This window comes from Anas acuta, chromosome Z (assembly GCF_963932015.1).
Source record: "Anas acuta chromosome Z, bAnaAcu1.1, whole genome shotgun sequence".
NCBI lineage: Eukaryota > Metazoa > Chordata > Aves > Anseriformes > Anatidae > Anas > Anas acuta.
In genome coordinates this window covers 21,454,816-21,470,033 of record NC_089017.1, presented here as the reverse complement: position 1 = coordinate 21,470,033, position 15,218 = coordinate 21,454,816, and the positions used below count along the sequence as shown (strand labels likewise).

General features: G+C 35.4%; 2 protein-coding genes across 3 annotated transcripts in view; one reads left to right on the top strand and one right to left on the bottom strand.

Moving 5' to 3' along the window:
* The window catches only part of HMGCR (3-hydroxy-3-methylglutaryl-CoA reductase), a 282,132-nt gene that overhangs the window by 221,337 nt on the left and 45,577 nt on the right, over positions 1 to 15,218 (top strand). The gene's annotated exons all lie outside the window — the stretch shown is intronic.
* The window catches only part of ANKRD31 (ankyrin repeat domain 31), a 66,521-nt gene that overhangs the window by 24,667 nt on the left and 26,636 nt on the right, over positions 1 to 15,218 (bottom strand). Inside the window, exons 13-19 of the mRNA XM_068666615.1 lie at positions 12,949 to 13,010; positions 11,056 to 11,515; positions 10,109 to 10,345; positions 5,220 to 5,351; positions 3,925 to 4,067; positions 1,306 to 1,465; positions 711 to 808 (exon numbers count right to left, since the gene is read on the bottom strand). Coding sequence (XP_068522716.1) covers positions 711 to 808; positions 1,306 to 1,465; positions 3,925 to 4,067; positions 5,220 to 5,351; positions 10,109 to 10,345; positions 11,056 to 11,515; positions 12,949 to 13,010 — 1,292 coding nt within the window. The remainder of the gene's footprint in view (positions 1 to 710; positions 809 to 1,305; positions 1,466 to 3,924; positions 4,068 to 5,219; positions 5,352 to 10,108; positions 10,346 to 11,055; positions 11,516 to 12,948; positions 13,011 to 15,218) is intronic.

Sequence of the window (15,218 nt, the reverse complement as noted above, 5' to 3'; positions counted from 1 at the left end):
ACAAGAGTTATAGCAATAAGTAGGGTCAAATGCACCATATCCTGCATGGCCTGCAGGATAAGTACTGGTGGACTCAGGTCATTCCAGGTAGGGAGCAGCTTCTGTGAGAAGGTCATGGGGGCACTGATACAACAGATACGCATAGTACCAAAGCTATGCTCTGCAAGGGGTTTTCACAGCCTGGTTTTGCCCAGGAGTTCAGACTTGTCTTTGCTCAGAGTCCCACCTCTGAGCAGGGATTAGATAGTGAATTTCACCATGAAATTATCACCTAGACAACATACATACAGCATATGGGTAAAACATAAAACTTGCACATAAAACTTTTGCAAAAGTCTTTGCTGGTGTTTTAAACAAAGATTAAACAATTTCTAAATGCCTTCATTATGAAGAAAAATCATTACACTTTCAAAGAGCCATTTTGGAAATGTGTTGAAAAGGCCCAGGATTCCTCACCTTTTTCTATTCATATAAGGAATAAAAAATGTCTGTATGTTGCCTACTATTTGCACAATAAGTATAAATACATGGAAATCATGAACTGAGAGAAGTGATAATCCACAAATTTATTATTTACTGAGCATCATACTGTTCTTTACATAGATTCTAATGTTATTCAGACATTTTTATGTTATTCAGTCAGTAAATGATGCTATACAGTACTACACTATGAAGCAATGTAACAAAACTCTTCTGTTGTCCATACTCACCACACAGGAATTCTCATTCTGTCGCTTCAAAGCTGCATCATCATTTTTGCAGCACTCAGAACAACTTTTTGGTCTTCTTACCCTAAGACAGTTTGTCTCTTTGCAATTAAAAAAAAAAAAAAAGAAGAAGAAGAAGAAATAAAATTAAAAATGAAAGTGCAGGAGGAAATTGCACCATAGGTTAAATTAGCTCACACAGATTACAAAAATGTAATGTCAGATCATACTATGAAAAAAGATATCTTGTATATGCAAATGGGATCGTTTTTAGGCAGCATAGTCTTTAAAGCTACAATTAAAAAAAAAACCACAAAGGTCCTGTAAAAGAAAGTATGGATGCCAATGAAAATCTGAAGAGACAAATATGTCCTTATTCCTTAGATTCTCAGGAGGAAAAAAAAAAACATCATGCAGCCTATTTTCTGAAAATAAATAAATAAATCCTAATCAGTTGTTAACAGAGTTAAACATACCTGTGCCAGGCAGTATGCAGCTTTGCAAATCAGCAGCAATCTAATGCACAGTTCTGCACTAAGACTACAGATCCTATGAATTACATGATAATCCTATTTTTTACATTACGAAACCAACATACCTGTAACCTCAGCAGTTGCAACAGGAAGTACAGAGTCAATAGCACCATAAGACTTTAGCAGTTCTTTCATTTCATCATCACAAGCTTCATCCAAAGCACTTTTCCCAGAACTGTCTCTCTCACAGGGATTTGCTCCATGCTGTAGTAGAATCCTGGCTGCCTATTATGTATTATAATTTGTATTGTGATTATTCTTGATGTAGAAGTATACCACAACTAGCTATGGTAAGCCACGAGTAACAAAGGTGCAAATAAGATACCCTAAAACTTGTTACACATGCAGAGCCAAGTTCTTTTGGCTCTTATTTTATCCTTCTTTCTTTACAATAACAAATTTTAAAAGGACAACTTGTTGTGAATCACTAGAGTAGATAGTAGTTACAAAACGTCCTAGACCTAAATTAATAGAAACTGGTGAATTTTATTGTGAACAAAGAGTGTTTTTTTGTTGTTGTTTGTGTTGGTGGTGTGGTTTTTTGTTTGTTTGTTTGTTTGTTTTTCTCAAGACATTTAATAGTTTTTTGTCTTTCAGCTATGCGCTCTGATTTCTTCTCTAATTCAAAATCACTTACACATCTGCTTGCTTTTAAAATGTGGAAAAGAGATTAGTGGCATCTGTGGAATCATTTCCCTTTAAAACTGAGCTCATATGAAAGCATTGAGGGGGCCAGAGGTTGGATAGTAAAGAATTTTCATACATATGATTTCTCATTTTTAACATTTCTAATTTTCTTAAATTGCAAATATTCAGAATACTGTTAAATACCAAAAGAAGAACACCCCATGGAATTTCAAAATCCATGGTGCTGCCTCTAAAGTAGTGGCATAATCAGTCATAACCTTCTCTATTGGTTTTGCCCACAAATACTGAATAATAGTTTGCATGTTTTCAAGAGTCTTACTGACAGTTAGGTACCAGGACTGTGAAATCGCCTCCTTCTTATTATCTTGCCTCACAGAGAAGATAAATTGAATGCCTCACAGAAAAGATAAATACAACAAAAAATCAGCTCTTTTGATGGGAATAGAGGAGGTACATTTGAGTCAATCTGGCATCATCTTTCTATGCTCAGTTCCCTGGAACTCACTGTGCCAAAACAACATTTTATTTATTCGTTTGTTCAAATAAAAGGCAGACATTTGGCTGAGCTGGAGGAGTGTGTTTTACCAGTTACACATGGATCCAAAGCTGCTTCCACAACTGTTTTCTTACTTTGCACATTATAAACCCCAAGTACATGCTTGTAAGGAAGTCCCAGCCTACATTTGGGACTCTCCAGTGTGGGAGAACCCAAATGCATATAGGCCACATTTCCACAGACAGTTATCCCAGTCACTACCCACTATGTGCCACCCCAACCCATGCTTTTCCTTACACTAGCACAATTCTTAAACTGGCTCAAGGGGCTAATCTAAACTAAGCCTTGTTTTTGGAGGATTAGTTTTCCATTTGATCATCTCCCTGAACCAGTTTTATGCATGATCACTAAAGAGCTCCAAATTGAAGACTGGCCATTGGCAGGGACTTTTGTAAGATACATGCAGTGTCAAATGCTCTTAGAAATGTATCCCCTCCTTTGTCTGTTGAATAGACTACAACATCTCTTCTACACTCTTAAAATGAAGTTGAACTTTGGATGGATTTCCTTAACAGTAAATTGAAATATTTTTAAATGGGCATCAAGCAAATATTCATGGTTCAGAAAGATTTACAAAAGGGAAAAATTATGACAATATATTTTTATATTGCTTTTTAAATAAATCTGGTATTTTCTTTGGTTATTGTGATACTTCTTTAACTTGTTATTTACATAGCGTAAAGAAAAAAAACAAACAAACAAATAAAAAACAAATAAAAACCTCCACCACCATCAAAAAATGAGCAAAGCCTTCTGTTTTAAAAAGCAACCAGCTTTTCATTAATGGGTAAAGATTTTCGTCTTTCCCTAGCCTACAAAACATCTTGGATCTCTTAGTCAGTATTTTGTCTTCTGAAACATCTTTACAAATCCTGTATGTTTCAATAGGAAGTGTATTCATGAAAACTTAATTAAATTCTTCTCATTAATTTTCTAAATATCAAAATATGGATGTGTAGGTGTACCAGAATTATTCATTGATTTTTGGTCGAATCAGGCAAATATGTTGAATTTTTGGAAAAATCCATCATTTGTCTTTAAATATGATTTTCCTTTAAAAATTATATTTTGAGAGTTAAACTATGCTTGCTTTAATCTACTTTAATGGGAAAATTATCTAACTCAAAACACATCTATAGAATTCAAATTTAGAATGCCCAATGTTTCAGTATTATTTTAAAGACACCCAATTTGTGGGAGAGAACTATTTATTGCTTCTGAACTTTGCTGATTTGTACACTGGACTGAAAATGTCAATTGATCGTACAGCTTCAATTGTCACTACTGAAAAATAATAATTATTCTCATTTTCATCAACTCGAAGAATGTTGATTTATTTCCTAATTAATATACACTAAAATACTAAAAATACTAAAGTTGTATTAGTAACTTCGACTTTTCTTATTTAAACCAGCATTTTACTTTGCTGGCCCGCTCCTGGACATCAGGTTTAGGTAGTGTAATTAAAAGAAAAATGTACCTCCAAATAATTGCCAGAAACAGCATCATGTATGGGCAAAACACCGTCCATGTTTCTGCTGTTAACATTAGCACCAGCTTTCAGTAATTCTAAGATCACTTCAGTAAAACCACCATTGGAAGCTTCATGAAGTGCTGTCCAACCTAATCAAAGCAAGACGACATGGATCTGATTTGGAAACATCCACACAAATCATTAAATATCAATTACACAATATTGCGGTGTTTGCTTTAAAATACACATTGGATTATTATCTTTAAGCCTAACTTTAAACAAAGAATCACCATACTAATGTACATTATTTCCCGTGTAATTCAGCTTACTTCAGCGAAAACTGTATCCAGCATTAGCTAGAAAAATATTTTTTACTTCTCTACTACACCACTAGAAACAATAGAACAAACAAAAAATGTGGAGTAGAAAGAGTAAGAAATTTATATGATTTTTACCCTTATTTCCCAAGGAAAATTTCCTAAGGAAATAAGATTCATGTGATTGTGCTTCACAAATGAGTATATACTCATCAAGAGCATCAGCTCCCTCTGAACTTCCCAGGCCACTGGTCTATTCCAGTCAAATTTAATAGAGGCTGTAGGTCTCACGGTTACCAACCTTCCACAGGCTCTCTGACAGTGTGCTCTTCAACAGAGGAGCATATCCTGATTAATGTCCCTGCTGAGGGAAAGGCTATATTTGCTCCATTCTGTGGCACAAATCCAGAGGTTCACTGACTGCTTGAACTGACTAAATGACTTCCTCCCCTCTTCTCCCTTACCCATCTGAAAAGTTTGGAATCAAATACTAAAGTAGACACACTTACCTTTATCAGTAAGCCCACACATCAGGAGAGAAGAAATGAGTTTAAAGTAGTCATAAATATAAAAAATAGAACAACTCTCCACAGTTTGTCACACACCCCATCACTATAAGGGCTTTGTATAAATGCTGTATGTGATAAATGTACATGTGCATGTATGACTTTATAAGCACTAATATGCAGTCATAACAGCACCTTTGCTCTGCTGAACACTATATTTCCAAGAATTAATATGTCTTATTTGTAATTGTTATAAAAACATTTGAACAAAAAAATACAAACTGTGTTTATTTAATAAGTATGTAACACTAATGAAGAGAAGCTATTTTCTACAGGATTGTGATTGAACAGTTTAAAGAATCTCAAAAATAAATCAAAAATACATAATTATATTAAAATTATATGAATTACATAAAACCAAATATACACATTACATAAAATTATATTTAAAACAAGTTCATGAGAGCCATATTCAAACCTGCATTGTCCTGTTCATTGACAAGAATTCCAGATGATATCAGAGTTTTCACCAAAGACAAATTTCCTCTCCTAGCAGCAATATGCAGCTTAGTTTCTCCTTTTTCATTTTTCTTTTTCTTCTTTGATTCACCTGTTGTATTTACAGGTAACATGTAAAATTACATCTTCCCTTCTGTTAGATAGGGGAGATTCTGAACACATATTGGATGCTCAACATGAACAATAAAAAACGTTTAATTATAAGAGGGATTAAATTTCCTAACTCATTTGGATTAATGTAAATTTGTGCGATACTGTAACCTTAATTATTCAGTACTATTAACTGACTATATCAAAAGTTTAGAAAAGTACTGCATAATAGTGTGGAAAACAAACACATTCTATGCCAAAACATATACAGTTCACATCTAGATGACTTAAGAAGGGTACAACAGTTCAGGGATGAACTGAAAAGATAACAAGGTCGAACAGTTTTATAATATATCATGGTAGGAAGCTTGTCACATTTCTCCACAAATTTCTTGTAAGTTACCAGGCATACCTGCCAGATATATTAAATTTGCAAATTAAAGTATTTAAGAAAGTACATAAAAGTGGAGTGTTGACCATTACCACTTCTCCATTCTGGATTCTTTATTATGGAAGCCATACATTTCTACAGAAGATATTTCTACAGCTGTGATGTGACAAAGTCCCATAGACAAATTATATATCTTTGATTAATGTCAACTAACACAGCTGAACTGCCTTTTAATTAAACCGGTGCAGCACTGGACTCGTGAGTGTAAATAAACTTGATTTAATCCTTTTCTTATTGGTTCAAAAAAAAAAATATGTCTGCTTTAAATAGTATCATATGATCAAATAGGTGCTAATTCTCAGGCTTCAGGTAACAGGCATAAAATTGGAGGCGATACAAAGAAAAAAAGCAGATTAAAAAAGTATTAATTCTACATATAGAGTAAGGCCTCCAAAAGACATGTATCAAAGCATGTATACATATAAACATGTATATACATATATGTACATATATATACGTACGTATATATATGTACATATATATATATGTACATATATATATATATGTACGTATATATGTGTACATATATATACATATATACATATATACATGTATACATTCAAAGCATGTATAAATCTTCAAAAGCTCTACCACACATTAGCTTTTTTTTTTTAAAAAAAATCCTGTTCTTACTGTTTTAATACTGTGCTATCAGAGTTTCAAAAAAATATATATATAATTATAATAATTCATTTGGTCCTTTCCCCAGTTTCTTAAAAACCTCAAATACATCTAAAAAAGGAAAACAGGCTTCAAGTAAGGATTTTGCAGATCTTATCCATTTTTTTATGGATATTTATATGAACAATTAGTCCCTGCATCCCCATTTTCCTTTTCTCATCAGATAAGTTGTCTTCTCAGATATTTTCAGTTACCAGTAACCATTGCTATCAAACATCTTTTGTGATTTGACAGCTTAGGTTCCTTCTGCCTCATGGAAAATCTGTCTTTCCAAGGTTTTCTTTACTGTAAACTACCAAACTTGTCATCTAGGACTGTTTGGAAACATAAGAAAGATATATTGCAAATATATTAAAGATAAACATGTGGTGAGGATATATCCATATTAACTTTAGCTCATTCAGATCCTGCTGCAGTGAGACCGTGGCAGCACAGAGCTCAACATAGGCCATTTATAACCTGTCAAAAGGCATTTGGGCAGCCAGCTTTGTAATGAATGTGCTTGGCCCACATTGTATTGGCAAACAAAATAGCTGAAGACTTTCTTTTTCAAATGAAAACTATGATTCTAGAGCATGCAGAAGGGAGCACATTATTGAAATACTCCGGCCTGAGACCTACTCTTCTGTAAGATAATGTACTGTATTTTGTCTAAAAGCTTCTGGGTCTGAACTCCCAAAGCAATCATCCAATTTCTGGTCCTTACTTTTTTTTTTTTTCCTTTGATTCATGGGAAAATGTCCTAGGGACTCTTTATGGAGATGAAGGAGAAAAAAAAAAAAAAAAAAGGGTGCACAACAGCACATTAAGCTAATGACCCTTAGCAATATTGGCTGCAAGTGAACAGAAATAATTGCAAAGTTTTCCAGTTAAGTTGTGATGCACAACAGTATTCTTCATGCTTGTTAGGAAACATTTGCAAAAGCATAATGCGACATTGGTATGTGAATCATAAAGTTTTCCATGAAGTACATTGCCAGGTGTATCATAAGCAGGAAGGATCAGGATCTTGGCAAATAGTAACTGCCAGAACAAAGACAAGGTGGAGAGGTTACAGTAGCCAAGTTAGATTTGATTAAGCAGCAATACTTCAACAGCTTCTTCAGATATTAGTATACTTCACCACTGGTCTGAGTAATTTTTCCCACAAATCAATTCGCTGTAAGCAGAGTATGAATGTTGAGACCCTAACAGGTGACTGAATGTAGAGAAAAGTGGTACTGTGTATGTGTCCATTTAGGAATAGGAATTATTTATTCGAAAATAAAATCGCATAAGGAAGGTCACTGGGACACAGAACAAGCAGCTAAAATACAAAAGCCAGTTAATGAAGAAAAGGCATGAAACAACAAAAACATGTGAAAATGCTGCAAGCCAGGAAACATTATCCTATCTTCCACTTTTTCTGCTGCATCTGAATGCCATTTTCCCAGTCTCCAAAGTGATTAATGCATTCAGTTATAAAAAGGGCTACATTTTCTCCCATGACCTGTCAAACAGCAACATTCTTCTGCAATGAAGGAAATAATTAAATTTTAGCAGAAAAAAAAAAAAAAAACAATACATACTACCTGTAGAATCTCTCTTGAAAACAAACTTAAAAAAAAAGAAGTAAAAAAAAAAAAAAAGTGATCTGTGAAATGATATTCCACAGGAGACCAAAATTTAAGACCCATGTTTGGGATAAAGTTTATTAAAATTCTGAATTATGTGTAAAGGAGATAAAACATGTAAAGTAAAATAAAATCCAAAATGTATCAAGGTGTACACACCTCACTATAAATACTGAGCAGAAGCATAGGAGCTGCAGAGAAGGACATTCAGAGGGAAAGGAATGATAGTCAGAAGTGTTTATTCTTGCAATAATTAGAAGCAGATGGTGCCATGTATCAATTATGCCATGTTTTCTTTCCAGAATGATGCAAAAAGTGTTTCCTACAACAGGAGGAACCAATTTGGAGATAGGAAAGCTAAGTATTGACACTGCCAAATATTGCAGAACAGTAAGTAGAAAGAAGCATTGACTCCTTTCCACCCACCCTTTCATTTCCAAAGGAACACAAGAGCTTGCAGTCCAGAAGTTCAAGACAACAGAAACCTGGGATGGATTGAAAAACAGAAACCACCTGAGACAGAATAAGGAAACAGAATTCTGTACAACTGAAGATGGAAGAGAACAAGAAGACTGTGACCATAAAAGAGAAAAGATCAGCAAGAACCTTGTGTAGTTTACTTGTTAATTTTGTCATGGCATCATGACTGTTACAGGACATTGACAAGATTAGTTGGTGATTCCTTAATCCAACATAAAAAACTGGTAAGCATCAAGATCAAAGTCACCAAAAGGAAGTCAATTGTTGCCAGCAAAGGTAGAAACAAAAATAATATTTTGCAGGACACAACTAATTTTCACAGAAGCCATGTCAAGTCTGGCTTAGGAAGGCCAGGTTAGAGGCCTGGGAGAGAGTGGAATATTAAATGAAAAATGAAAAAATGTATACAATGTGTATATAAATGTGTATAATAGAAAGTACAAGTAAGTTGTAGAAGAATGATATGAAAAAACAAAGGAATACAAGGAAATAGTCACAGCCAGCAAAAATCCTAAAAAGGCAGTATTTACAGATATATTAAAGCAAAAACAAATTCCTCAAACTTGTAGTTACCAGACAGAAATTTCAGAATTCTCTGAGATAACAATGAAGACAAATACTCCATTCTGCATCTAGGCAAAGCTACACAAGGAATTCTTGTCTTTTAATGACATTGTACTTCTCATTTCAACACAAATTAAGAAGAATGCCAAAATGTAATGAAGATAAACATTTCTGAATCAGCAGTCCAGATACATTACATTCAAAGGTTTTAAAAGAGGAGGCATCCCATCTGAACCATGGGTTTTGGTTTTATAAGTCTTGAGTACTATGGTGGTTCCAGAAAAAAAAACGTGTTTTTTTTTTTTTTTTTACATCAAAAAGATGTAACTGAAAAATACTTGGGGGTTATGATGAATAATCTGTTGGATCAGGGCTTTATTGTGAAGGCAAGACTTCAAAATAAATGTAAGTCTTAACACATGTGATGAAACTTTTAAACAGAAAAATATATGAGCAGACAGAAGAGCTTGTTGCAGGGCACTAGAGCCTCCTACTGAAGTAGGTTCAGCCTGAGTGTATGCTAATTTGTGCCTAATATATATAGTATATAAAAATATAAGTGAATATATGTGTGTCAGGTACACTGAGAGGCAATTTTACCTGATATATTAAATACCTCACTGAAGACCAATTTAGTATCAAACTCTCATTTAAGTAACTTAGTTACCTGGGTATCAATTTAGTGTTATTTAAAGCTCCCAGGTATGATTCTGCATCTCCTCAATTACCACGCTGAAGAGACTGATGAATGCAATGTACATAAAACAGAGTAAGAATACCCATTCTGTAAAACTGATTTCTGGCAATATTTCAAGTATTTGTAACTCACAAGACTATTTAAGAATACTGTTTAGTATTCTATTCATATTTTTCCATGCTTTTGCTCTGGTATTACAAGAAGCCGTTCTCCTGTATGTCTGGGAAAGAAAACAGCAACAATGTTTCAATAAAATATAATTAACCTTTCACCTGATTTCTTAGACGTTAGCTGTTCTGATGCTTGATTGAATTGTGATTGATTAGATGAAAGCTTGTATTTACTGCTACTAGAACACAAGTCTGTCTTTTGGCTTGTCTCCTGTAGGTCTAATCTCATTTTTTTAGTTTGGATTTCTTCTGCTTCAGTTAACTGTGAGAACACATTGCTTTTTCTACTTCCTTCTTCATTTTCTTCAATGTCTTCTATTCCAGCAAACTCTCCTTCACCTGTCATTTTAACAAAAGAACTTGGAATAACTATGCCTTAATACACTGTAATGTGTTAAATGATGTTAAAATTTATGTTAAAATGACCACCTAGTCTAGGTTAAAATACCACTGCAGTACTCACTCAATTTCTGAAAATACTTTAACATAATAAATAGTTTGTTCACTATTCACTGTATGTTAATGTACTGAGATTTAATCCAAAAGAGTCAAAGATTCTTTTGTGAAAAAAGGGCCTTTATTGATTTATAAGTATTAAAAAAAATAAGGTGCTTAAGAAATTCACTCTAATTAATGATTAATGTAACAAACATTCTGGTCACATTTTGATAAATACAATGGAGACATGTATATAAAATAGCCTCCCCCCCACCCCAAAAAAAAAAAAAAAAAAAGGCAAAAATGACCAAATAGTTAATCTGGCATGGTGGGCTGTACCAAAACATATTCTGTGTTTTTGCCATTTATTCATGACGATAAACATGCTCTGGAAATCCACAGCTGTGATTTTTTTTTTATTTTTGTGTGTGTTTTGTTGGTGTTTTTTTTTTTTAAGTAAAATACACAGAATGCTTATAACAAACAGATAAAATAATTATTTACAAATAAAAACATTGTAGGCATTTTCTGGGAGGTTTCTTTCTGTGCATTTTACACAGTCTGAAATGAATAAGGAGCTTTCTTGTCTGTCTTAATACTGAAATGCAAACCTGATTTTGAGTTGGCCTCCTGAAGCTCCTGACTCTTATGTTTAATTTGATGTGCTTCATTTTCATGAAGTTGTAAAGCCGTAAAATGGATCTCTATACTATTAGCATTTTCAGTTGCTTCAGTTGGACAGCCTCCAGCACCTTCTTCTGCATTAAGCAGGATCCTCCATCCTTTCTCTGGTTGTGGAGCTTTTTCTTCAATGGTACTTAGTGCACCACCAGTAGAATTAGAAAGACTTCTAGAAACACTTTCTCCACTAGTAGCTGCTGAAAGCTCACATGCTAAGATTGCTTCTGTATTTGTTTGAGGTGTCTGTTCAGTGCAGCTGGTTCCATCATCCAATATATCAATATGAATGTTTTGCACCTCATTTACAGTAGTCTGTTGCAATATGTCTGCACTCCCTGTACCGGTAAGCTTCGCACCTGCTAGTACAGACTCATCTGTCTGTAAGGAAATCTGTACAAACAAAGGCAAAGAAAGTTTTAAAATCAGATCCTATTCATTTCATTTCCATCAACATTAAATTTAACTTTATTTGTCAAGTTTTGCAAAGAAATGATTTGATCTGAAGGTACTCTCATATCAGTATTTAGATTCCCATCAGTCAAACTATTACTGTTACTCTGCTTGACACATTGATCACTCTCCTAATTCTTGGATTTCCTGTTATGACTTTACAGCAGATACATTGTGAGAGGAAGTCAAAGCAAATATTGACTGAGAATCAGGTTCTCTTAAATCAGTAGTCTCCGAATGCTGTACAGACACTTTTTACCCAGAAACCAATGATGCAAAGAAACACAAACTGGTGATCACCTCCCCTATTAGGGCAGAATTGCTGAACTTCTGCCATTTCTGCCTTTTTCCTTTTTTTAAATTAATTTTCATTGTTATCACTGTTGAATTCATGTTCCTGTTGCAGTCCTGACCAATTTAGCAAGCTCAGTTTTCCTGAATTAACTGGAATGCAGCTATTATAACAGGAAACAACAACAGTGATGCCTGTTTTGTTACATCCAGCATCAGGGAAACATGTTTTCTGTAATTTAATTGTTCCTTGGTATACAGGTATACCTGTATAAAGAAGAATATCCTTGGTATAAAGAAGACAAATATTTCTCATGTTTATTAACTCTGAGTAACACTATTTCTGAGCAGTTTTAGTTTTGTCTGTAGCCTGTTATATCAGTAACAGATATATTTTCATTTTTGAATGTGTATTTTTTTATTTTTTTTCCCATTCAGTTTTCTGCCTTCACTATCCCAAAGAACTGTTGTTTGTTTTGTTTTTTTTTTTGTAAATTTTAACAAATTTCTTTGTTCATTTTAAGCAAAAACTTTGATGCTTTAGTAAGTTTAGTATGTTGAACTGTGCTATCTGCAACCTTGAGCAAGGCAGTAGCTGCCTAATTTTCTCCTATCAAAAACAAATAAATACAATTTAATGCGTGTCTGCAAGAAGCGGCTATCCAAGTACTACCAGACAGACAATATTTTGCAGTTTCAGTCAGGTTTCTACAACTACTAAGAGGCACCGATGTACCACGGTTGTTGTAAATTACCACTACAGCACTTGCAAAAACTCAGTAAGAACCACCATTCACGAGAGACAGCTGATTGCCTCTGTCTTTGCATCTTCATGAGGCTGCAGCTTATCCCAAGTAACATCAAGGATCAGCAACTGTTTGCCAAAGATTTGGCATAGTGTTGAATGTCACCCTGCCTCAGTCCCTACTGGATACAAAGCATCTAGTACATTATGTGCTGTTTTTGAAACACATTTCAGAAACAGTTGTCTGCTTCATTTTCCTGAAGAGAGCTAGCAATCCCGTAACAGTCCAGCATCAAATTAACATCAGAATTCTTTGTACATCTTTGTAAAAATGTACCTGGTGCAGATTTATATCATCTACACTTTGAGCACTTAATGTATTCTCTGCATCATCTCCACCTGAAAAGAAAATAAGGCAGAAGGGAATGATTACTGAAAAGGGACCATAATTATTTGCTTTGTACATATTGTGTATTGTGTCCAAAATCTTGTGCAACAGTACATACCACACTTAGCTGTCCAGAAACTTACTAAGCCACAGGGTTTTTAATAGAATATAAAACATACCAATACATCAAATACATATCCAAATATTGGAGCCCAATCTTCACTGCAGAAGGGACTTCGTACAAACCAGGAGAGGATGGACTGGAGTTTGACATTATGTTTCCAAATTTTTCAGATCAGTGATTTGAGCAATTCTTTTTGAAACTTAGAGGAGCTACTATGCTTCCCTAACTTAAAATAGGCACCTCTGGTTCCCAAGAGACTTTTCTGAAGCCAGTGATAATGGGATACTTATGTCTTTCCCTGCATACCATACTTTGGCAGGGAAGGGAATGAAGTAGCTAAAGCCAGGCCATTGGTATACAAATAAGGAGGGATATTTCCTAGCACCAGTTCAGTGCCTTGCTGGTGGATTGCTTCAGCATTCCACCTACTCTCTGTGCTGACAAAATGGCAAAAAAAGAGTACAGCAGCTACCAAGTTCTGGCCTTAGATATTAATATACTTATTTAATCCACCCAAGTCAATTTATTCATTTTTTTCTCAATGTATTCTTAAAACTAGACTGGCCACGCCATATTGAACAAAAATCTAGCTCATCACCCTTTGTTACTTTCACTACAACATGTACCCCAACTCTTGTCCAACAACCTATGATGGAACCAGCCTCAAATTTAACAGGCATTTCACAGCATGGCAACTCTTTTTCTAACAGTTCTGGGAATCTCCCTTACCAGATGTTAACTCTAGCCCTAGGATCACTGTTAGTCCAGTGGCTCCTGCCAGTCTTAGTCCTAAATCAAGCCTAATGGCCCAGCTACTGAACACTGATTAGGCCAAATCCTAATCCAAACCCTAATTTTGAACATAGTCCTATCCCACCAATCTTTGTAAGAATCAGAATATCAAGATGATTTTTGGTGGCTGCAGCCTTAAACCATAGTACAGCAGCCTTAAGCTCCTAAGTACAGCAATCCCTGCCAGCAGCTTTAATTTTTATTTCCCTCATATTTGAAGCCAGTAATTTCTGCCCACTCCTTAGTCCTTTAAAACCATGGGGGAATGGTTCTAAATTAAAAGAGGAGAGATTTAGATTAGAGATTAGGTGGAAATTCTTCACTCAGAGGGTGGTGAGGCACTGACACAGGTTGCCCAGAGAAGCACTGGATGCCTCATCCCTGGAGATGTTCAAGACCAGGTTGGACGAGGCCCGGAGCAAGCTGATTTAGTGATCCATGGCAGGGGGGTCGGAAGTAGCTGTTCTTTAAGATCCCTTCCAACCCAAGCCACTCTATGATTCTTACAGCCCTGACTCTAAGTTTATTCTGGGTGTTCCTTCCACACTGAAATCTGCTACATCCCAAACAGACTCATCAGGGTCCAACAGTCCTAATTCCACCTCTAACCAAGGCTTACCTTGTGGCACTACTTTATATCTGCCCCTGACCAAACAGCCCCCTCTGAATTGTCTTCTCAACTTACCTCCTAAGACTGTACAGGATCCAACTCTCGCCTTAGTCTAAACATTCTCCTACCAACACCCTGCAAACTCAGCCTTTATGGTAGTTCAGCTACACTATTACCCCTAAATTGTAACTTAACCCTAGTCCCTGCCCTAACATCAGCAGCTAAGGCCAAGCCTTAACTAAAGTCAAGTCTGTGGAATTACTAGCTATATTTAGGGAAATATTGTGAAATGGATGTTCTGAGTTCCTTCATTAAATAACAATAATGTCAGCACAATTCTCTCCACTGTTGTGGTTTAACAGAGGGGGCAGCTAAGCACTACACAGCCTTTCGCTCACCCTCCCCTCACCCCCCATGGGGTGGAGGAGAGAATCGGAAAAAAATGGCAGCCTACGGGTAGAGGTAAAGACAGTTTATTAGGATAGAAAGTAAAGGAAAATAATAATAATAATGATAATAGTACTGCTAATAATAATGTGTACGAAACAAGTGATGCACAATGCAATTGCTCACCACATGCTGACCGATGCCCAGCCTAACCCTAAGCAGTCCGGCCCCCCACCCCACTAGCCATCCCTATCTATTGCTCAGCATGACCCCATACGGTACGGGATGCCCTTTTGGGCAGTTGGG